The 22,996-nt window shown below is 37.8% G+C and overlaps 2 protein-coding genes across 3 annotated transcripts; both read left to right on the top strand.

The window, feature by feature from the left end:
* The first annotated feature begins 420 nt into the window (after window positions 1-420).
* On the top strand, window positions 421-1,195 carry LOC115633835 (UPF0389 protein CG9231). Its single transcript, XM_030531325.1, has 2 exons — window positions 421-694; window positions 748-1,195. The coding sequence occupies exons 1-2, from the start codon at window positions 504-506 to the stop codon at window positions 950-952; spliced, it is 396 nt and encodes a 131-aa protein (XP_030387185.1). The 5' UTR covers window positions 421-503; the 3' UTR covers window positions 953-1,195.
* Window positions 1,196-1,507: 312 nt separating this feature from the next.
* Window positions 1,508-16,797, top strand: LOC115628719 (potassium voltage-gated channel protein Shal). Of its 2 annotated transcripts, XM_030524927.1 has the most exons (6): window positions 1,508-1,678; window positions 10,280-11,831; window positions 11,896-12,058; window positions 12,144-12,332; window positions 14,894-15,046; window positions 15,652-16,797. In XM_030524927.1, exons 2-6 carry the CDS (start codon window positions 10,717-10,719, stop codon window positions 15,745-15,747), a joined length of 1,716 nt encoding a protein of 571 aa, XP_030380787.1. In that variant the 5' UTR covers window positions 1,508-1,678; window positions 10,280-10,716; the 3' UTR covers window positions 15,748-16,797. The 2 variants fall into 2 exon arrangements, with proteins under 2 accessions (XP_030380787.1, XP_030380779.1); XM_030524919.1 differs by lacking the exons at window positions 14,894-15,046; window positions 15,652-16,797 and adding an exon at window positions 12,504-12,853.
* Window positions 16,798-22,996: the final 6,199 nt, after the last annotated feature.

Genomic DNA, 22,996 nt, shown 5'->3' on the forward strand with positions numbered 1-22,996 from the left:
TTCGATGTTCATTTTCCGACCAACACTACAAATGTAATGTCACATATAGCGCGATATACCAGCTGTTATACAAATCAGCTGTTATATAAATTCCATACGACAACACAGCGGCTGGTAATATTTAAATTTAGCTGTGAAATAGACTTCTCTAACATACAGACAAACATTTATTCACGTACATTTATGCATGTACACACATATGCATTCAAACAAAAATACGTATGTTCATATTAGCAAAAGTTACTAGCCGCCTGCAAAAAAGTAATCTAATTTGAATAGCTGTAATAGCAACAGATTAAACCATTTTCCATTAGGACTAGCAGGTCACTAAAGTTATCGGTAATTTATCGAAAATTTTCATATCGAGTGGCAACATATTGAATAATTTTTGTGTGACAACTCTAAATTTAGCCCATTGGCCATTGCATAAATTGAGCGACTTAGATTGACCGTCACTTTTAGTATATTTAAATTCATTTGGATCGGATCCTAATACTAGCAGAATGTTAAATAAATCCTGTCATATTAGCACACTCGCGCAGCGGGCTGCCACAATACTGACGCAACGTTCTTTTAGCCGCACGCAACAAATGCTCGATACTATTAAAACTCATCAGGTGAACAACTTAGAAAGACGTTTTTTGGTCTGGACGGGCAAATATAAGTCTCAAGCGGAAGTTCCCGACTTCGTAAGGTAAGCCTGTGCTTATATGAAGAAATAACAGCATTGACACTCTTAATTTGTAGTCAGGATGTGATGGAACGCTGCCGTAACAAGGTGAGAATTCGTATTGCCAATATAATGATAGGACTGACTGCCCTTGGCTGCGTTATTATGGTCTACAGCGGCAAGGAGGCAGCCAAGAGAGGCGAGTCTGTGACCAAACAGAACCTCGAGTGGCACAAACAGTTTAATGAGTTGTCAAAAGAGACGGCACCAAAAAGCAATTGATACATAAGTCGACTGGGCTCCTCCAAACTCCACTCACCCACATCTACATATGCACCAAAGTAATACTGAACCTTTGGATATTTTATTTGCAATTTTGTGTTCCGATTAAAACGTAGATTAAAATTTGTATATACATATATAAAAGATCTTTGTACAGTGATATTTGAGAACTCACTTAAATTTAGTGAATTTAGTTGGGATTTCCCGTTGTTATGCACATGAATAAATGCTTCAAGGCTTATAGCCGCCCTTAGTTTTTAAAAACATCTGATTCGCCCAACACAAAACAGGCGACGCATTGGATCAACTACCGGGCCTGATACACTGCGCCGTCGACACCATCAACTGCGTCGGCGCAGTGAGCGTGCTGTGGAAAGTGCCCGGATTGGGACCGCCACTCGAGAGCCACACGTAGGAGGCAGCGATTTAAATGGCGATGGTGGTTGCACCAACAGCCTGTTTGGCCGCCGCTCGCTTTTCACTTTCAGTTTGTCGAGAACATCTGAACGTTTCACAGCGGGCCGTCCGTCAGCAAGACGTGCTATTCGTGCGTGCAGCGGAAAGATTCCAAATTGGAAAAAAGCTTAGAGTAGTGTGTAATGAAAAAGGCATAATCAAAATGCGCGACGTCTATGAATAACGCAAAGAAAATACCAAAGCCAAATGGAAATGTTTAAATTACTAGGCAGTAGCGCCGAATACCGAGTGTAAAGATTCAATGCAAACGTATGTAAATGTGCTAATACGAGGGTGTGTGTGTAAGTGTACATACATACATACATATTTATGTATATTTGAGCCGAAAACAGCATCAGTCAATGAAAAAAATTAATAAAAAGCTAATGAACTAATTGTTTAACTTAAACACAAAAGGCAGATTGCCGAGCAGCAGCACTACAAAAAAAAAATCCATAAAACTACGTGCTATGAGTGAGAGTTTTTTCATCATTTGTGCGAGTGCGTGTGTGAGGGGCAACATTCATTTGCTTTTGATTTGTGAAAATGTGTGTATCCGCGAATGTTGTGGTTGTTGGCCTGACGAAGGCGTCGCACGACGATGACGACGACGTCGACGTCGTGTAGGGACATGGACACGGATACCCGCCCAGGGTGCACCTTTAAGCATTCACACACAGACACAGAATTGGCGCACTGAGACAGAGGCAGACAGGCACGTTAAGTGTCCTTGTTAAGTGAAAATAATTTTTATAATTACGTTGAATTTTTAATTTTGATAGCGCGGTAAAAGCCAACTACTTGTTGTTGTTTTTGCTTTGTTGCTGTTGCTGGCCTATTTAATGTACATCATCCTCACCTGCCTCCTCCCTTTTGAATGCATGTGAATAGAAAGCAGCGGTGAGAACAACAACAGGCACCAGCAGCAGCAGCAGCAGCAGAAAGTCATTCAACAAACTAACATGACGGTCGCGCGGCCGTTGGCTGAGCATGAAAGTGAAGGTCGTCTGTAGGAGAGAAAGAGCGCACAGTAGCCGTAGCTATGCGAGCGCCAAGCGGTGAGTGGCGTCGGTGGTCGCGCGTCAGTGGGAACAGCAGCAACATCAGTCCAAGAACAGTCCATTTGCTGGCGTAAATGTGCGAAAAATCCTTGGCTTGGTTTCGGTGCAACAACAATGCAAGGCATACAACCACACACACACACACACACTTTTGTACATATGCATATATATGTATATGCAAGTATATATATATACATATGTATGTAAAGAGCATAGCTTTCTGTGCCTGTGTGTGTCTCTGATGACGCGTTTATCCTCTTATCTATAAGCATGCCTGCACACATACATTCGCAGTTAAGCATATGTATATGTACAAGGATGTATAATTTTACATACGTATGTATGTGCATACATTTGTATTTATGCAGATATATGTATGTATGTATGTATGTATGTATAATCACATTTCACGCATGAATAACTCACCTACAATCGTGTCTGCTCAGGCCCTTGCCTTGGGTCCCATGCACGTCTCGGTGCGTTTTGGGTTCGGCATCCACACTGTTCCCAGTTCTCCTAGCGGTCTTTTTATCCCTGCGGCAGTGGCGCGTGTAATGCGAGGCGAAAGTTTTGGTCAGATAGGGATAGCTACCAATGTGGGCGGGGACATGACTGACTATATTTGTTATGGGTATTGCAATTAATTTGAAACGCCGGTCGAATCAGAGCGCATTTATGTAACTCAAGTCAGAGACGTGCTCAAGTGGGCAACATGCACAAACATACAGCGATACTAGGCATGAACCAGACTTGTATGCAATCTAAATAATAAATCAGCTTGGAATCGTATTCCAGTTGTACATATGTATGTGTCCGAATTTTCGACATTCTTAGCAGCATTACGTATACGCCATGGTCGACAACACTCATATAGTATTACATTTTAATTGAATTGTAAGCATACGTGGCATAAGGCAACTAATCGAGTTAGATACGTATGTATAGATGTTGTCTATTACGAGTACGCGACAGAACAAGCTAAGAAATTATCCCTTTACAGTCTTTTATAACATAATGTTGTTTCCTCCATGGTCCATAGCCGCGAATTTAACCTTTTCTGCACTATTTAATTATACACAGCAAATAACTTTTTACTTATTCCACGACTGGTAACATGACAAGAAATGCATATACGCAAAACTGTCATACAATAAAAAAATATAGATACAATGATTAAGGTCACATTTAGTTTGTCTTTACATATTACATGCAGGAGGAAAAAGAGCCAGCTTTGATATACACATATATACTTGTATGTATGTACGACTATATACTAAAACAAACATTTCACATTGAAGAGGATATTTAATTTTAAAATGGTTGGTTGTTTATTAGAGTTCTGGCGACCGATTTTTCGTAATGGAATATACGCTATATTTTATATATACGGGTATATTTTAAACAAGCCGAGCATTCTAAAGTTGTACAGTTAGATTTGAATTACCTGAAAAATCATTGGGAGTTGGTATTGTGTGTAAAATTATCGTTCATTAATAATGCAGAATTTCAATTTTGTTTGCTTAAAACGTAAATCTAAAATTGTATTGTTCATGCTTTTATAATCGTCAGATTATATCAGACTCGTATCTTGAGGTAGATTTGATTTATTTATCTTACTTTTAAGAACAAAATTATTAATGTTCAATAATTTTAATTACAAAATTGGAAACTATGAAAAGTATATTAAATAGTTAAAGAACATCGCATCAAATACTGCATATTTGATTTCGCATTAAAATACATTATAATTGTGTTGTTTATACTTTTATAATCGTCAGATTATATCAGACTCGTGTGTAGAGCTAGAGTTGATTTATTCATCTTACTTTTAAGAACAAAATTATTAATGTTCAATAATTTTAATTAAAAAATTAGAAACTGTGGAAAGTATATTAAATAGTTAAAGCACATCGCATCAAATTTGCAGCGCGCATTATATATGAAAATACATTATTATTGTGTTGTTCATACTTTTATAATCGTCAGATTTTACTTTGATTAACAAAATTATTAATGTTTACTAATTGTAATTAAACAATTTTTAATTGGTGAAAGTATACTAAATAGTTAAAGAACATCGCATCAAATATGCAGCTCGCATTGTAATCCTCTCAAACCACTACATGACAATCTATTTCAGAATAATCAATGAAAGCAGCACATATGGATACTAACGAGTACACACCCACAAGGTTCCAAAAGCCAGATTCAATAATTCAGTTGCCAGTTGCTGTATGATTGCTTATACACATGTGCATGAGCGGTACTTAGGCCGTCCGTCATCAAATTATGAAACGCTGTCCACAAGTGAGCTTCCGACTTTTTGATGTTAAGCCGACCAGGCAGTTAACCAATCTGCAGCGTCCCATCCAAACACCCACCGCCCCAATCACACAAACAAGCTCTTGGGTAAATGGGCAGGCGCACTCATAAGAAGGCAAACAGACATAAAGACAACCAGATATACAAGTACATACATATGTATGTAGGTCTAAACATGGCTGTAGAGACGCACTTAGTGTGGAGGCAGCACAGAGTACTCTCCTTCTCTCTGGTTCTTTTTTTCGCTCTTGTGCAATACTTGTATATAGAAAATGTTTTATAGTTTTTAGTCGGGAAATTAAAACATACAAAGTTGTGTGTAAACAGAATGTAGCAACGCAGGCAAATAAATGAAATCGGGTGGGTAAACTTTTGGGTGGTGTTTTTAAAAATAGCGCGGCTGAATGTAAACATTGTTTACTTACTGTCAATGAAATACAAATTCGAAATGCACTAGGCCGTAAAAATGCGTTCGTACCCGGAAAAATGCATATTGCATACAATACACAAAATATAATTAGTAAGCTTCTACATTGCCAGATATTTATACTCGCTACCCCTTTTATACCCTCTAACCGAAAGTTACGAGAGCAAAGTGAAAAATGTAACGGGCAGAAGGAGGTGTGGAAGACTCAACAAAGTACATCTATATATTCTTGATCAGCATGACAAGACTCGATTAGGACATGTCTTTCCGTCTGTCCGTATGGACACCAAGATTTCAGAGACTATAAGAGCTAGAGACACAGGTGGCTTATATGTGTACACAAGTTTTCACCCATTATTAAACCTAAACAAACAATTACTTCCACATTTGTTGAGCTTCCGAAATGAAAATACACATGAAACACGGAAAAAATCGGAAAATATAACAATAAATATAAAAAGTACTCTCAAATAGGGGAAAAGGAAGCACTTCCCTGTTTTTAAATGGGCTGCAAAAATTCCGCGCGCTTTTGAAAGGCAAAATATGAATGAAGTACAAATGGTACCAGCTCGTTGGCCTAGAGTGTAGGACTCTGCATCGTTTTTTATTTAGCTTTGTGAACATTCTGTATGGCTGGATCTTCATTGTCGTTGCTGTTGTGCCGTTGTTGTGCCATGTGTTATGAAAAAAAAAAAAACCAACCTTGAGACAGCATCAACAAAAGAACAACAGACACAGTGTGCAGAAGAGGCATCGCTAAAAACGTTGGCAAATAATTAGCCGCTTAAAATAACAAAACATTGAGCCAGCAACGTGTGTGAAATAAACTACGCAAAAAATTAATGAAGCCCAAAAAGGACGTGTGGCGCCTCTGCCTAGACGACGGCAGTCATTTACTCACCCACGCGCCCATTGGCGAGACTGTTGGCCCAAATTGGGGGCCTTGTGTTGGTGGCTAGCATAGTAGGTATGAGATATGGTCTTGGTGTAGGTTTTTTCCATTTTCTGTTGCCGCTGGCTGCTGCTGTAAGGCGAACTTCATTTAATGTACCATTTGATGTTTGACAATTTATTTTGATGGCGCACAACACGCACATCGTTGTATAATCATAGCCTAACAACAGGCGCCGAAGTCGACCTACAATTGGCAGCCAACAGTCAGCAGGCTACATTAGCCTCATCAGCCTTGGCCTGGCATCAACGTTAACGTCACAGCCATCAACCACAAAAGAAAAGCAAACGGCATTAATTAATTTCCATTTAGTTAAAAAGCAAGGCCGCTCACCGAAAATATTCGATAAGATAATATGGCATTATGGCTTTAGGGCGCGATATCGCTAACAGAGCATCGGAGGGTGGCTATCTGGTTGAAACTGGTCTTGTGTAGGTGCTGGTCCACGTTAGTAAATAATCATGGGGATTTTTCATAGAAGTGCATTAATTACCTTGTTTTTGTTTACATTTTTCAGAACAAAATTTTCAATTAAAATATCATCTGAAACAATTTGCAATTTGTTCGTTTTGGTGGGACATGATTCATCCACGTGGGTGTAACTCACGAAAACAATTCCAACAAAAATGGAATACTACATATAAACGAGCGGGCCTACTTGTATTTCTCAAAAACCCTAGACATACTCCTACAAAAAATATAAACAATGATTAAAATAAAGTAAACGTCAAATTTGTGCTTATGTACAATTTCAAGTACTTTCCGAATGTAATTGCTAAATTTCAGTATAAAAATAACTAAGAATCACCGGAGTTATATAAAGCCTATTAATGACTCTTGATCTGCTTAGGGCGTAGGGGAATATCTTTATCTTTCTGAGATCCCTTTCTTCATACAGTCGGATAATAGCGCATGGCTGCATCGACTTATCTTATTAGACTTATAAAGAATATATATACTTTTAGGGGATCTGCTAAGCCTTCACCCTTTTGGTTAAGGATATACAAATCCAGTGACTGTCGACAGCAAATGTAGCCATAACTCAGGACAGAAATTAAGGTTTTCTACATGTTTATTGGCAAACATATATATAGTATATTATATTAATGAGTTTAGTTGGTTTTAATTCAAAGAAGCTTTTTATATTATTTATTTTGACAACATTTATAAAATAAAGATAAATATAGTGGATGTACATAATATAATCAAATAGGAATATTAACCACTAAGAACAAGAAAAACTAGATCCGGAAGCGGCTGCACCCACAGAAACAACAATTATAAGGTAGATTCTCCTACAAAACGAGCCTATTTCTGATTTTTTCTCCCGATCCTCCGGTACCCATACTATAGTTATAGTATGTTTAACTCTCTACTTATATTTTCACAAATTTCTTCAACAATACTTTTCTGAAAGAAGTTATAGGTGACACAAATGTATGCCATAAAGTCTTTTAAAATCTTCTAACCTACAGAAGACCTTCATTTGGAATTCTACAAAGTGTGTTCCAAAGTAAACAGGACTTTTTAAAAAAAAAACGAACAAATGGTTTTTTCGGCAAAATCAATTTATTTTATTCAAAATAGTCTCCTTCTGCTTCAATACAGCTTTCTGCACGATATAAAAGCATGTCGAACGAGTGTTTTAGGTCGTTGGCCGGTATGGCCGCCCGTATGCCGGTGCAAGAATTTTGAAAGGCCTCTACGTCTACATAACGCTTTCCTTTCATGGGCAAATGCATTTTTCCGAAAAGGTAGAAGTCGCACGGTGCCATATCAGGTGAATACGGCGAGTGGTTAATGGTTAAAATGTGATTTTTGGTCAAATAATCGGTCACAAGCGTCGATCGAATCTGAGCAATTTTTGGTCGTTTATCAATTTGTGCGGAACAAACCGTGCACACACCTTTCGTAAGCCCAAATGTTCAGTCAAAATGCGATAAATCGATGTTTTGGAGATGTTCAATTCCATTTCCAACAATTTCAATGATGATTTCGGCTGATTGTTGATGAATTCACGCACAGTTTCGATGGAATTTTCGGTGATCTCGAATTTTGATTGGCCCACATGTTGATCGTCATTTATGTCCTGACGGGATAGGTAATTGAAACGTTTCGGTAAAAGTTTTACCAATTTTAAAACAAAATTTAATGTTGGTCTAATTTATTTTCACACCGATAACACAAACATGCTGACACTTAAAACGCAATAACTTCACTTCCAATCGATTAAATGTCATGAAATTCTCACTGGACAATCGATAAAAATAGCAGATTCTATATATAAAGATAGCGTCACCAGGGGGCGCTAGATTCAAAAGTCCTGTTTACTTTGGAAAGCACCTTGTACTAACTTTCGAACACCTTTCGATAGCAAAGGCAATTATAAAGAATGCCTATTGCTATGACAACAGAACGCACCTTTATTACAAGTAGAATGAAATCTAATCATAATACAAGTATATACATACATACTAAGTATATATGTATTTGGAGCACATATATGCAAGAAGTTATGACAATGCCAGCTGAACTTCTGCGACCATTAAATACCCGAAACTTTCGTGTCAGCGACAAATATAATATAAATCAAAGAGACACATTATGTGGACTTCAAAAGCACGCCAGCGCCATGACATTTATGGAAACAAATGGCTTTTTGTCATACTTGTAAGCTCAAGAAAACTCCTGCATTGCCAAGTGAGGGTAGGTAGTAAAAAAATTCAAATACCCAGACATAGATAAAGAAAGGCAAGCTCTCAAAGTAAGCAAAATGTGTTTGTTCTTTCAATTGTAGTTACAGAATACCTTTTGCCTCAGCGCATCGGAAGCACCGCATGCCTGTTCCTCTAGGAGAAGGGGAGTCAGCCTCCCCGAGACCATCCACGCCCACGTAGACAGATCTTACCTAGCTTAGCATTAGATTACTAAAAATTTACAAAATTTTTAAGCTTTGGAAGCCATAACTAGTATTGGGAGTTCTGGTGGTTAACTTTAGTCATTTTTTTTGTATACACTTGTATAATAATATAAGATTGGGAATGTCGCTTTTTCGATCGCAATTATTATTTACGCACTCGTATATAACATAAAGGAGTTATTCAAATGGGGTTTGATATAAATACATAGTATGTGTTAAATGGTCTGGCGCTAGATTTGTATTCGATTATAGAGTAGATGTAAAAGAACGCCTACTTAATCAGATGCTAAAATAATAACCACCTAGCTAAAATAATAGGTAAGACACTTAGCTAGCCAGAAAAGATATACTTAGTAGCCTTCAGTTCTTTAACTATCAAAAGCTGCCAAAAAGTGGCTATTGTTTTAGCCCTTTTGATCAAAAAACGGTTAACTGTTATTTATTTTTTAACTACCAAGTATTTGAAGGAATATGTAAATAGACGGGTTTATTTTAGTCCAACTAGGAAGAGGTGATTAAAATTGCTGTCTGAATTATAAAAAGTGAGAACGTTAGAGTCAAGCAAGCCCGATAGTGAAATTCCTTTATACCCAAATGCGTTCTGTTAGATCAATTTGTCTCTACATGCTAAATGAGAATATATAGTATATATCCGAAGGTCCAATATGCTTCCTTCTGCCCATACCATACTTTGCACAAACCTACTCTTTTTATTCTTTGGGTAAAGGGTATACAAACATGGCTATTATGTTGGTTGATGAAGCAGTAAAGTAACTTAGTTGGCTTCAGTTTGCTTTGTTTCTGGAAGTGGAAGGTGTTGATAAAAGAATTCGCAATTTGGAATATGTATATCGGGTTGGAATTTTGTTTGCATCTGTCTTAAAACTTAAAATAGTCAATTGGCATTTAATTTGTATGTTCAAATATTCATTTGTCAGGGTATCATCTACTCTCCCACTCAGATGGCACTTTGTCTGCGCTTTACTGCCGCTTCACTGTGTACCAAAAACTTTTGGCAATGCATATGTGTGTGTGTGTGCGTGGGTGTGCGTGAAAGTAATTGTAATAGAGCTGTGGAAAAGTTTTAGCTGGCCTCTGGCTTAGTCGTGATGCCAAGTGTATGAGAGTGTATGGGCCATGTTGCCTCTTGTTCGCCTTGACTTGTTTTCTAAAACTTTTGCCAATGCAGCACATAAATTTCATATCCCAGCGTGAACATAAAAGCAAAAATGACAGCAATAAGTTTAAGCAATAAAAAGCTATGATATTACCAATAAGCAGCGTAAAATGGCAACGAGACAATTATAAAACCAAATTTAACAACACGCTGTGAAATGGTGTTTTAAACTAAATAATAAGTATAAGTCTACAAAAGAGCTCCCAGCTATTCCAAATGCCAACTACATCGTAGCAGTCGAACACCGAGTCCAGAGATATCAGAGGCATCAGCTTTAACTAGAATTACAGATCGCAAAGCAACGCAACCCAAGTGCTTAGCATAACGCATCGGATAAGTTAACGGCAACGGCAACGGCAAAGGCAAAGGCAAGGGCGCCTTCTTCCCGCGCAGCCACCGCAAATACCTCACACAAACATCGCCGACACTGAAACATTCCACCACACAGTATGGCCTCGGTCGCCGCTTGGCTGCCATTCGCACGGGCGGCGGCCATCGGTTGGGTGCCGATAGCCACTCATCCACTGCCACCGCCACCCATGCCCAAGGATCGGCGCAAAACGGACGACGAGAAGCTGCTAATCAATGTCTCAGGCCGTCGCTTTGAGACATGGCGCAATACACTGGAAAAGTATCCAGACACATTACTCGGGTCGAACGAACGTGAGTTCTTCTACGACGAGGACTGTAAAGAGTATTTTTTTGATCGGGACCCGGACATATTCCGCCACATATTAAACTACTATCGCACTGGTAAGCTTCACTATCCCAAACACGAATGCCTCACCAGCTACGACGAGGAACTGGCATTTTTTGGCATTATGCCCGATGTGATTGGCGACTGTTGTTATGAGGACTATCGCGATCGCAAGCGCGAAAATGCCGAGCGTCTGATGGACGACAAACTCTCAGAGAACGGCGATCAGAACTTACAGCAGCTGACCAACATACGCCAGAAGATGTGGCGTGCCTTCGAAAACCCCCACACATCGACCAGTGCCCTGGTCTTCTATTATGTGACGGGTTTCTTTATTGCTGTCTCAGTCATGGCTAATGTGGTGGAGACGGTTCCGTGCGGCCATCGACCAGGACGTGCTGGAACCCTGCCCTGCGGAGAGCGTTACAAAATCGTCTTCTTCTGCTTGGACACGGCCTGCGTTATGATCTTCACGGCCGAATATTTACTGCGCCTTTTTGCGGCGCCCGATCGCTGCAAGTTCGTGCGAAGCGTCATGAGCATCATTGACGTGGTGGCCATTATGCCGTACTACATCGGACTGGGCATCACGGACAATGACGACGTGAGCGGCGCGTTTGTGACATTGCGCGTGTTTCGTGTGTTCCGCATTTTTAAGTTTTCGCGGCACTCGCAGGGTCTGCGCATCCTGGGCTACACACTTAAATCGTGCGCCAGCGAACTGGGCTTTCTCGTCTTCTCGCTGGCTATGGCAATCATTATATTCGCCACGGTCATGTTCTATGCAGAGAAGAACGTGAACGGCACAAATTTCACATCGATTCCGGCTGCCTTCTGGTACACCATTGTCACAATGACGACGTTGGGGTGAGTATGCCTGATCTAATCCTCGAGGTAACTTGAAAATAATTCCAAACTCCATTCCTTGCAGTTATGGTGACATGGTGCCCGAGACAATAGCTGGCAAGATTGTGGGCGGCGTTTGCTCGCTCAGTGGTGTGCTGGTCATAGCCTTACCTGTACCTGTTATTGTATCGAACTTTAGTCGAATTTACCATCAGAACCAGCGTGCGGACAAGCGTAAGGCGCAGCGCGTAAGTTGAACATATCTTACATACTTGTACACGGCATATTATATCCATCGCATCTCACTGACTCCATACTATGGAATCATTGCAGAAAGCTCGCCTGGCACGAATTCGCATTGCCAAGGCCTCGTCGGGCGCGGCCTTTGTCAACAAGAAGAAGGCCGCCGAGGCGCGCTGGGCCGCGCAGGAGTCGGGCATTGAGCTGGACGACAATTATAGAGATGAGGACATATTTGAGCTGCAGCATCATCATTTGTTGCGCTGTCTCGAAAAGACAACGGTGCGTATGCTTAATGCGAGTGTGATTAGAGTGCTTGAGGTTTAGCGTTGGCGTCTGTGCAAGGGGTTCCGAGTTCTGTTCCGTTCGACCGTACATATACATATTGTCCTTTTAATTTATCACACATCTCTTCTCTTATTTTCCGTTTTCATTTGTTTTATTTTCCAACAGATGTAGCAACATTTGAACATCTTTCTAATAGCCAAACACTTTCATGTTTGCCTTGTGCTTGTTAGGCAAGCAATACCAAGCCACCACAGAACAGCAAGAGCAAGAGAAACTACAACTTTAGCAACTACCCGTGCAACAACAGTGAGCACACAAAACACACACATTAGCAACAGCAACAACAACGACAGTAAGAACGGCAAGGATTTGTTGTTCAAGTCAAAGTTTTGTGCGTGCTCCGTCAGCCTTCCTTCGTTCCCAGCATTTGTATTATAAACAACCAAATTCGTTAACGCAATTCTAGTTTTTATTGTAATTTATTATTTTTGTAATATCTGTATAATTGTCTATGTATAAGCTGTATGGTTTTATGTTTTCCTTTAAGTTTCATCTTTCTTCCCCATCCTTGTGTACATGTTTGTTATTAACGAGCGCCAAGCAAGAAGTAACTAAACGAACAAATATTCAATAATAGGAACACATGTTCCATAAATAAAAACAATTTCAAATAAAATGTTATTAAAAGCCCAAGAGCGGCCGCAGTAAGTGTTTTACGTTTGTACTTTTGTTCCATCTTTTGCTCTTATGCATTATAAATAATTTTTATGATTTTCTAGCAGCTGCAATTTCCGTTGTTGATGGGGGTCTGAGCACCCATCAACGCCATTTACTTAAAACCTTAATGTTTGTTTGTTTACGACTATCAATAGGTCATTGGACCAAGCAAGAAATGCTTTAGAGCAGTGCTTAAGTCATCCATAAAAATTCCGATGGTGCCATGTGCCAAAAAACTGCTGCCAGCATAAACAAAAATTTAATCAAAATCCAAGAACTGGAAGTAAAAATTTAAAAAAGCGAAAATTTGAAAGGTGTTCTAAAATTTCAAGACTGTTTTTTAGTTAAGTTTTTAGTTTCAAGGGGATGAACAAAAAATGACATTAAATTATCTGCCAACAAAGTACTTCAAGACTAAACTATTTTTAAACTCTATTAAATTTATTTATTGACCTTTTCATAGTAAAATATAAGGCAGGCCCATTTTACTTAGGACAATACTTTTAGAACAACATATTTGTATAGTTTTTCTTAAAAAGTTTTTATTTAAAGAAACCTTAAGTAGAAGCCAATATTTTGTAAATTAAAATTCTGTAAAAACCGATTACTTTTTTGTTTGTATATACATTGAGACTGATCTACCACTTATACACAAATTTAGGCGACAAATTATTTGTAGATATCGTTCGTTCAATTGTCTAGCGCTCTACTGTGCGATTTATAAATCTTGGCGATGTTTATAAATATATACATATGTTCATTACTGTTTTTCTATTAATTTTTGTTTTAATCTATACTTAATACGATGTTTTGACTAGGCAGAATTTAAGAATGTAAAAGAAGAAGATTAAATGAAAAATGGGACAATGAAATAATAGCAATCTCATACATTTGAGTGTGTGAAGCAAGATGGCCATAATAATAATATTAAATAAATAAAAGCTAGTTACAAATATCACTTGGGACAAATCTGGCACAGCAATCGTATTTGAAGAAAAACGAACAAGTCCAATATCCATATCCTCTCATCGAAACAATTTTCATCTTATCATTAAGATAAAGAGATTTGACCTTCAAAATCCATAAGAATATTTTCGAAACGAGAATAAGCAAGTTCCTTTATACTATCGGGTTTTGGCACGGGAAAGGATGCCTCATTTGTAGAATAATTTGATGCTGACATGGGATTTCGTTTTGTTTCAAATTTTATTGGCATTTTACATTAAAAGGTTACTCGAGTAAAAATCGATAAAATGAATGCCGTCGTTTTATCCAGCTTGCGAATAAAGTTGTATAAATTCCAAAACCAGTTCAAGATGCGCGCGCATATAATCAGCTATCCACAAGAATAAAAAAATGCTCATCCTGCGCTTCCTATTCAGACTCCTGTTCCTGTTCCTGTGCCTTGTGCCCTTTGACCGCAACCCGCTGCCGCGCCTCAACACCAGCTGCTACATGTGCTATTTGTACAATTGTCATTGCTTACAGAAAAACTAACTGACAAACAATTGTAAACCGTTTCCCCGTTTTGCCCAAACACGTGCATAACACTTTAAGCGTTCGAATGTTTATATCTCCTGCTTTATTGTTAATGTCGTTCTCTCTTCTAAAATATGTATATTATTATGCGACTACTACCGTGTTTGTGTTTGTATACTCCATGCTTAATACCCTACCTGCTCCTCTTCTAATGTAAATTAATGTGTACATGTTTTATATCAAGAAAAGCCAAACAATGTATTCTACTTGTATGTTCTCTCCGTTTCTCTTTGTACACTTTACCGCTCTCTCTCACTCTCGCTCTCTCTCGAATTGTATGGTTATCGAAACCGCAAAAGGATCGTGAGTTTGTCGAGTTGGAAATACCATATAACGGGCAACCAAAGCGACCGGGCTCGCCCTCGCCCATGGCGAGTCCTGCACACTCGACCAACAGCGCGGCGGGTCTGCTGCAGTCGTGTTGCGGACGCTGCTGTTCCCAACGTTATCAGGTAAGTGGTCTCATGTATATATGTAAATGTATGTATAAATACTATATATACTTAGTATGTGTATAAGTAGTGTGCGCCAAGTACAGGTGGGTGGCAAATATAACAGTATTATGTGACGTTTGTGTATACATAGATGATGTAAATTCAGTGCACCGTTGTAAGAAAAAAGGCAATCATTAAATTGTATACTTTTGTGTTATTTTTTAAAATTAAAAATATGTACTATATTTTAATGACAGTTGGCAACTTCATCCAGTTTTACATTAAAGGGGAATACAAAAATATAATATATCTATAGGATTTTACTTAAGCCTATGTAACTAAACAGGATGAAAATTATTTACAATATTTTCAAATTACTATGAAATATGCTTGAAGATTATGATATACATATGTAATTTATTTAAATATGGAATCTCGTGGGGATACTTCTGTGCAAAAGAACGCAAAATAACGTGCACGCCCCAAAAGTATGCTACAATTTTGTACGCCCTAGCATACTTTTGGGATGTATTTCTTATTCTTTTGTCTCGAAAGCCTATACATTCCCTAAAACCAAACCGACTATTCTAATGCACTTTTCTATCAATTTTGATTATTCGCAGGCCTGCGGCAAATACATGCCTGCTGCAAGTAACGCTCAAAACAGCCAAAACAATCAGCCAATGGATGGTACCTATCTGGTAGAGGCCTCTTTCTGAGCCAGCGGCAGGCCAAGTTGGTCGCACAATGAACAAATGCTGATGCTTAGGTTTAGTGGGAATTGAGAAGTTTTCAAGCTTGTTGATTTCATTGATTGTCGACATCGCTCGTCTTGGCCAGGGAAGCCAATTCTCAACAGTAATCTAGAAAATAAAATCTGATTTTCAAAATTTCGAAAATACTTAATTAAATACTTGCAATTTAACACGAAAAGCTAACAGAAAATATTTAAGTGTGTAAAGTGTAATTATAGAAAGAGGTGGAAGCAAATACGAAAATATGAATGACAAGGAGGAGGAGGATGAGAAGCAAGAAAAAACAAACAACAATAAGCAACTTATGAAATTTGGCAAAATAATTTTAAAATATGAAAATCAGCCAACAAGCAAAGAGATAATACTCGTACTTTTAATTGCCAAGTGGCAGAATCGGATTTGATTAGAATGGTCCCGTATTAATATGCAACACTATTTACTTTATATAGGTGACAAGGTAACAACAAACACAACAACAACAACAACAGCAGAAGCATTTTAGAGGAATTTACTATGTATGTTTTTAAGCGATAAGAAATAAACCAAATATAATTGAATAGAGTGCAAGTACATACACGTACATAACCGTATAATGCAAAACACATACATACATACATAACATACATACATATGTACTCAAGCAGTTGCATTGGGTCCAAAAACGAAAAACACAAGAACAAAAACCGAATAAATGCAAAATACTTGTACATGTACTTAAAGAGCAAAGCTAGCTTTAGCGGATGTGTGTAGTGGAGAATGAAGAGGTTAAATTATTATAAATAAAATTTACCTATTTTTTAAATGATCTGTAGTTTAGTATGTATGAAAGTTTAACAAAGTTTAACTAGCCACCATGTTTTCAGCAGTTTTAAAATAGGCAGGATTGTCTGTTGCAGCATCCTCTCTTCCCTTTATCCATTCAATAGTGCGAAGGTTTCAGTTAACTTTTCGGTAAATTATGGAAATTACACAAAGCACAAACTCATAGAAAACATCTTCCAAGAACTAAGTTTATCTGCTAACTAACTAGATTTACAAGTATATATATATATATAAATATATATGTAGGTGGAGCTTTAAATCGAAGCACTAAAAAGAAAAGCATGAAACTCTTAGCGAATTCTAACAAACTCAAAGTAAATTAACTAATTATAATTATAAATTACGATTTAAATCAAACTTTTAAAATTAGTTCAGAAACAAAAGAAAAAAAATACAAAAAACTATAACGGAGCTTGTATGTATGATAAATTTATTATTATGAAGTTGACTATTGAACTGTATTATTCTTAGCATTGTTTCTAATTTCCTTATTAAATTCATTTAAGTTAAGTAAAAATGTTGTACTTAAATCATTGTTGTTGGTACTCGTAGTAACAACTAACTTCGCCGACTAAGCAAATTAGATTGATAACTCCAAATCGAAATATAAAATATGGTAAGATTGGACAAAAACAGCTAACAAAATAACAATTGTGAAAACAAAGAAAAACTTTCTAAATACACGTACAATATAATTAGTCGAGCGTATTGAAAACAAAACATAACAACAACCAAACGAAATGGGTACTCAAAAGAAAAACTTTTGTAGCGATATTCTAAAAGAAATTCATCTATTAAGTAACGTAACGAAAGCATAAAAACATTTCCTTTTCATTTTTAGTGATAATTCTAATTGAGTAACGAAACAACAAAAACAACAAGAAACCAATCTGCCATGTGTTTCTATTGCAACAGAACAAAAGGAAAACTAAAGATTAATAATAAAATAAATATAGAAATCTGTTTACTTCCACAACAAAGCCAAGTAAGTTCGCAAAGTGTCGAAGTATGTAGTTTTTCGTTTTTTCGCTTAACATTTCAGCTACAGACGACGCCCTTCCCAACGATCGAAATGCAAAAGCTGAGAGGTGCCGAGTTATTGAGCAAGTAACGGAAATTCCCACCATACATCATCGACTATATAAAGGTAGCTATGTGTGTATCCGCATGAACATACGTACACATATACATAGTACATACATATACAGGTAGAGTGTAGATATATACTTGTCTACATATGTAGTCCGTCCAGAGCGAACGTCTGAGCCGACTAGTGAGCAGTTGCGTGCTAGCGCCAATGTCTGATACAGCTAAGTCGTTAGATATGCAATATACAGTACATATTGTATTGTACACTACAATACTACAATATACTTGTATGTGTTCGAATATTTGGCTTTAGTTCGATGTGTCTTGCTGAGTCGCAACAGCTGTTGCTCTGCGAGATTAAGTGTATGGGTGTATAGTATGTCGGTGTCTAAGTATTTACATGAGCTTAGTCATCACCTCTATAATCAAATCTAAGTTGGAAGAAGACGGTGAGAGGAGAGTAATGAAATAAAAAGTTTTCCAATGCTTTGTAGAGAAATTGAAAAACAATCGATTTCTTTTATTTGTCAAAACCATTTTTTACTATAAGTGGACTTCTTAAGACCTTAGCTGGTAAATTCCGTTGCAAATTGACAAGTCAGGTGTGAAGACCCTTGTTTTGGCTTAGTTTAGAAATAACACTGCCAGCTTTCCTATTATTTATTTAACATGAGCTGTGATATCTAAGTAGTAATTAACAAAAGCCGATCCTAAATAAACCAAATCGAATACATTTTAATAACCGCTAATAAGCTTTCATTTTAGTTCCTAATTTATGTTTAAGTTCACCAATTTATTATGACTTGATTTCTTGTTTAAAATCAATGTCGTATATAGTTTTATCACATATTGTAGCGCAGGCAGTGCCTATTTTTGACTGACTGCTGTGGGACGCATCATAATATTTTATTCCCGTGACATATGTAAGCCGTAGAATTTGTAAAATATGGGATTTCTTTCATGCAAATCGCAGTTTTTATTCTGTGGCAAAGGTTAAGGTTAGTTAGTGCGAATGTATGTTACTATATATACAGTGAGAGGCTATAGCAATGTTTTGTCTGTATTGAGACAAGAATCTCACTCCCTCTCTCCGGAAATGACTGAATTTCCATTATTATCGTTATATTATTGTTTGTACGGTATTTATACTTTTACTTTCAGCTACACTTGACTTGACTTATTTTTATAAACGTACTTTTTCCGACCTCATAAAAAATATACACATGTATATGTACAAACATTTCCATTTAGTCTTTTACCTGTTTGAACACCATGTCTGGTATGTACACTCCTCTAATCCCTTAGTCAACACGAGTTCATTTTATTTAATTTCTTTTTAACTACTTTCCCTTCGTTCTCTACAGAATGTCATTATATATATATTTATTTATTTAAGCTCCCTTATAGGTGTAACCAGTTAATCATAGGAAAAGTTATTAACGAAACAATTTTACGTTAGATCTGAGCCTACTTATACTATGTATATGTACATACTCCATCCTGTGATTAAAAGGACACTTTTAATTTAATGCAAATTTATTTTAATTCAATATTTAAATTTAGCTAAAAGCCAATTTTAGTATAATAAAATAATATTGAATATATACTCATAATAATAATATTCAAGAAAATATGACGAGATGGAACGTTATAGATATGTCCGTCTGTATGCAGACTCGTTTTAGCAATACGCAGAAGAAGAATAAGTATTACAAGCCCCATTGTGAAAACTCACTCTTAGTAGAACGACTGAACGACTATCTGAAGACAATTTGGTATCAATGAGTTTTGTATAGTGATGCCTATTATCTTACAGCATTATAGGCTGTTCGATAATTCCGATGATCTTTTTAATGCGATTGGTAAAAGGCGCAATTTAACAAATAGTGGTCTTCTGGCCATGCCTAAAATTAAACAAGTTCTTCACATAAGAAATTACGTTTTGGTCTAGTTTGGTAGCCGACAATTTCTTAGGGCTGTGACATGCCTATGTGTTCTAATTGAAAGACTTATAGAACGTGTTTGTGGGGTCTCAATGGTCGCGCTATATTCTTTATTTTTAGGGTGTGGCACGCATACACATGTTCTAATACTTGTATAATAAACCTTTCGGGTACATAAAATGGATGGCTCTAGTTCTTTTGGAGATTCATGCTCACTCTGTATGTATATACATACATAGTATTTGGTACTATTGCTGTCATCGGTTTTGATAAACCTCAGCCATACTCGTTTTGGTTTCCAAAAACCAGCTTCTCATTTATAACATAATAACTGAATTCACTGAATCTTGAATGCTAGAGTTAATGTCATACGTAAACGTTTTAGTAAACCAAGGTAGATACCGAAATGCAAAAATGAATAATCGTAAATTCAAACCTACTCTCAGAGACAAGTTTCTAAATCGTTGCTTGGTTGGTAATAAATAATTATTTTTGCAAATATTTTTCATTCACACAGTTGAGACAGAGAGAATGTTACAGTCGAGCAATCCCGACAGTGAAATACCCTGTACATAAAACACTTCGGCCACTGTTTTATACTCGAATGTGTTGTTATCAGCGCAGAAACAGAAAAAAGCAGAATAAGAACGAAACCGGTAGAGCAGCTTAGGGCATAGTGCTCTGGCATCAATTATTTTGCTAATTACTTTCCTAGAATTACCCGATCTGAATTAAATTTAAAGTATAGGTAGAAAATAACTTAATTATAAAATATATAAAATACATATGCAATAATATTTTGTTCATGTAGCTTAGGAGAAATATCTGTAGCTGGGAAAGAAGGGAAACCATCGTGTTGCCTTGGGGCAAGGGAAGTCTACATTCGGTAAATGTGGGCTCAGTCGTTTCCGATCAGATATGCGGATTAAGAATATATGTATTTATATAGTTTTCATACTTTTATGCTTTGGTACAGGGCATTAAATAGTGCGCCTTCACGGCCACATACAATTTCAAGTATGGGCAGCGAAGCACGGTTGAGAAAACATTCGATGCAGTATGTATGCGTGTTTGTATGCTGGCCAGACGCTAATATTAACTTCGGTAAGCTAGCTTTATGACGTTATTTATCACTCATACAGCTAGATAACCAAAGACAACATAGCACCCTGTATAATCAAATCCTAGGCGACATAAAACGCCCGCGTTTCTCAATCGGTTGTAAATATTGAATTTCGTCTTTTCTTGTTAAATTTCATTTTTATTTTTTCGCATGTAGCTTGTATTTTGGCCAAATGTCACTGTGCCTACTTTATGTTGGTATTTAATGCTTAAATATGTTTTTTATTTATTTAATTTTTGTTGTTGATCATTTGTTGCCATGACGGAGTGTTGGCCTTCTATATGGCAATCACTCGGGGCCAATTGCGCGAGTTTGTTTTTTATATAATGGATTTTATTTTTACGGATTTTTCTGTTGTTTTTTTTTTTTTTTTTTTTTTTTTGCCATACTCATACTTGCAATCCAGTTTTATGCCGCATATTTACTCGAGGTTCCAGTACTGCCAGCTCGCTTGGTTCGATTCGCCCACACGAGACTGTCGTCATCATCGTCGTCGGAGCCGCCATCGTTTGCTGACGAACGCCTGCGCAAAACTTTTGACTGCAATGCTACGTGGAATTTTTATGCATTTTGCATAGACTGACAAGTCGTGAACGCCTTTGCTATTGCCGTAGTCTGCTCTGACTTGACTGAGAGACCCCGGGTAAGGCGATGCTGAGCTGGGCGGCGGTCAGCAACGATGATATGAAACGCTTCTGGAAAGGTCAAAGATCGACGCGCATTCGTCCAGAACTTTTTTTCGAAGGGTGAACGGCAGGGAGGGAATCGCTGCAATGATTTCTTATGCTTCGAAAAATATTCCCATAAATATGCACGCTACTTCACCCGCCTCTCGCCATTCCAAACAATTATAATGCCTGAACGTCTCAGAGTATGTTGTCTTATTCTTATTGTTTCGGTTGGTCAAGTGACTGTAACTGGAACGAAGTCGTTGTTGCCATCGCCGTCGCTGAGCTGAAGTGGACGGAACTTAACTGGGTGATGGTGGTTGCATTGGCATTATAGCGCCGGTGTACCGACGGGCGAGTGAGTAAGCCAAGTGAATGGCTGGCTGCTCGGCTGGCTGGTCTTACTTACGTCTACTTCTTACTAGACAACAACTGACAACCAGCAACCAGCAACCAACAACCAACAACCGACGAGGTTCCGTCGTAGGTTCCCACAATTATGCGCCTCGCTCGCTCGCTCGACTCCACTCGCCACTCATTGTAATAATCGTTGAAACATAAAACAGCGGAAAATGTTGAAAACCAGCAACCAGCAATACGAACTAAAACAACAGCTACGAAAATGTATTTTGCTTCGAAATGTCTTACTTAACATTGGAGCTACTTTAGTCGAGTTGTGCAATGGACATGAGGACAAACAGCCAACGGCCAAAAGCCAACGTCAAAGACTCAGTTGGTTAACTGGTGCAATCAATATCGATCAAGATATCAAGTGTTTATTTCAATCTTTAAATTGACTTTAGAACTCTAAATATTGAGAGGCAGATTTCATTCGGTTGAAAACGATGAAAAAATTTCAACCAACTAAAAGACTAACCAAAACTAGCTTTGCTATAGGGAAATTATAGCATAACTTGAAATCGAAGATAGGGGTTTTGGCTTATCCCGATACGGTCCGATCATTGTACAATGCGAATTGGTCAGTACTTTTCACTATTTCATGCTTACCAACTTTATAAAACGTGGCCAAGCCAGTTCAGGCCTAGCTATAAGCTATACGCGACGCACAATATGTCATTGCTGACGCAATTTTAAATCTGGTATACCAAATAGAGAGCCCTGTCTTCGTGTAGCGACTGACCCCAAAGCAAATATTTCCAAGAACAATTCACACATCGCACGACGACTAGCAAAAAATTACCATATATTCAAATGTGTCCAAGCAAGAGATGCGTCTGCGGCTGCCGCTGTGGTTGATTAAGCCCATAAACGAACTGGGGACTAAAGCTACAAATATTTACCCAGAAACAGGCCGTGGACAGCGTGGTCAGCGTGGACAGCGTGAACAGGCCTAGAACACGTTTGGCAGTCAAAAAAATTGCCTATGCATAAGTTGAGGGCGCCTGCGTATACTTGAAGATTCTGGAAGCGTGTTCAGCCGGATGTGTGTAGAGTTTAGCGCGACTTTAGCAACTGTGAATAAATGCCATACCTTGGAGTCATCAGACAGGAGTCAAAGTCAGGCGTCAGGAGTCAGTCGCGACGGTAGGCAATAAACATGAATTCTT

Source organism: Scaptodrosophila lebanonensis, unplaced genomic scaffold (genome assembly GCF_003285725.1).
Source record: "Scaptodrosophila lebanonensis strain 11010-0011.00,11010-0021.00 unplaced genomic scaffold, SlebRS2 tig00000001-arrow-pilon, whole genome shotgun sequence".
NCBI lineage: Eukaryota > Metazoa > Arthropoda > Insecta > Diptera > Drosophilidae > Scaptodrosophila > Scaptodrosophila lebanonensis.

Excerpts from the sequence above, each read along its gene's own strand:
- LOC115633835 (XM_030531325.1), top strand. The coding sequence starts at position 504 with ATGTTAAATAAATCCTGTCATATTAGCACACTCGCGCAGCGGGCTGCC. Across the intron at positions 695-747 it reads GAAGTTCCCGACTTCGTAAG|TCAGGATGTGATGGAACGCT; the intron begins GTAAGCCTGTGC and ends CTTAATTTGTAG.
- LOC115628719 (XM_030524927.1), top strand. The coding sequence starts at position 10,717 with ATGGCCTCGGTCGCCGCTTGGCTGCCATTCGCACGGGCGGCGGCCATC. Across the intron at positions 12,059-12,143 it reads ACAAGCGTAAGGCGCAGCGC|AAAGCTCGCCTGGCACGAAT; the intron begins GTAAGTTGAACA and ends GAATCATTGCAG. Across the intron at positions 15,047-15,651 it reads GCTGTTCCCAACGTTATCAG|GCCTGCGGCAAATACATGCC; the intron begins GTAAGTGGTCTC and ends GATTATTCGCAG.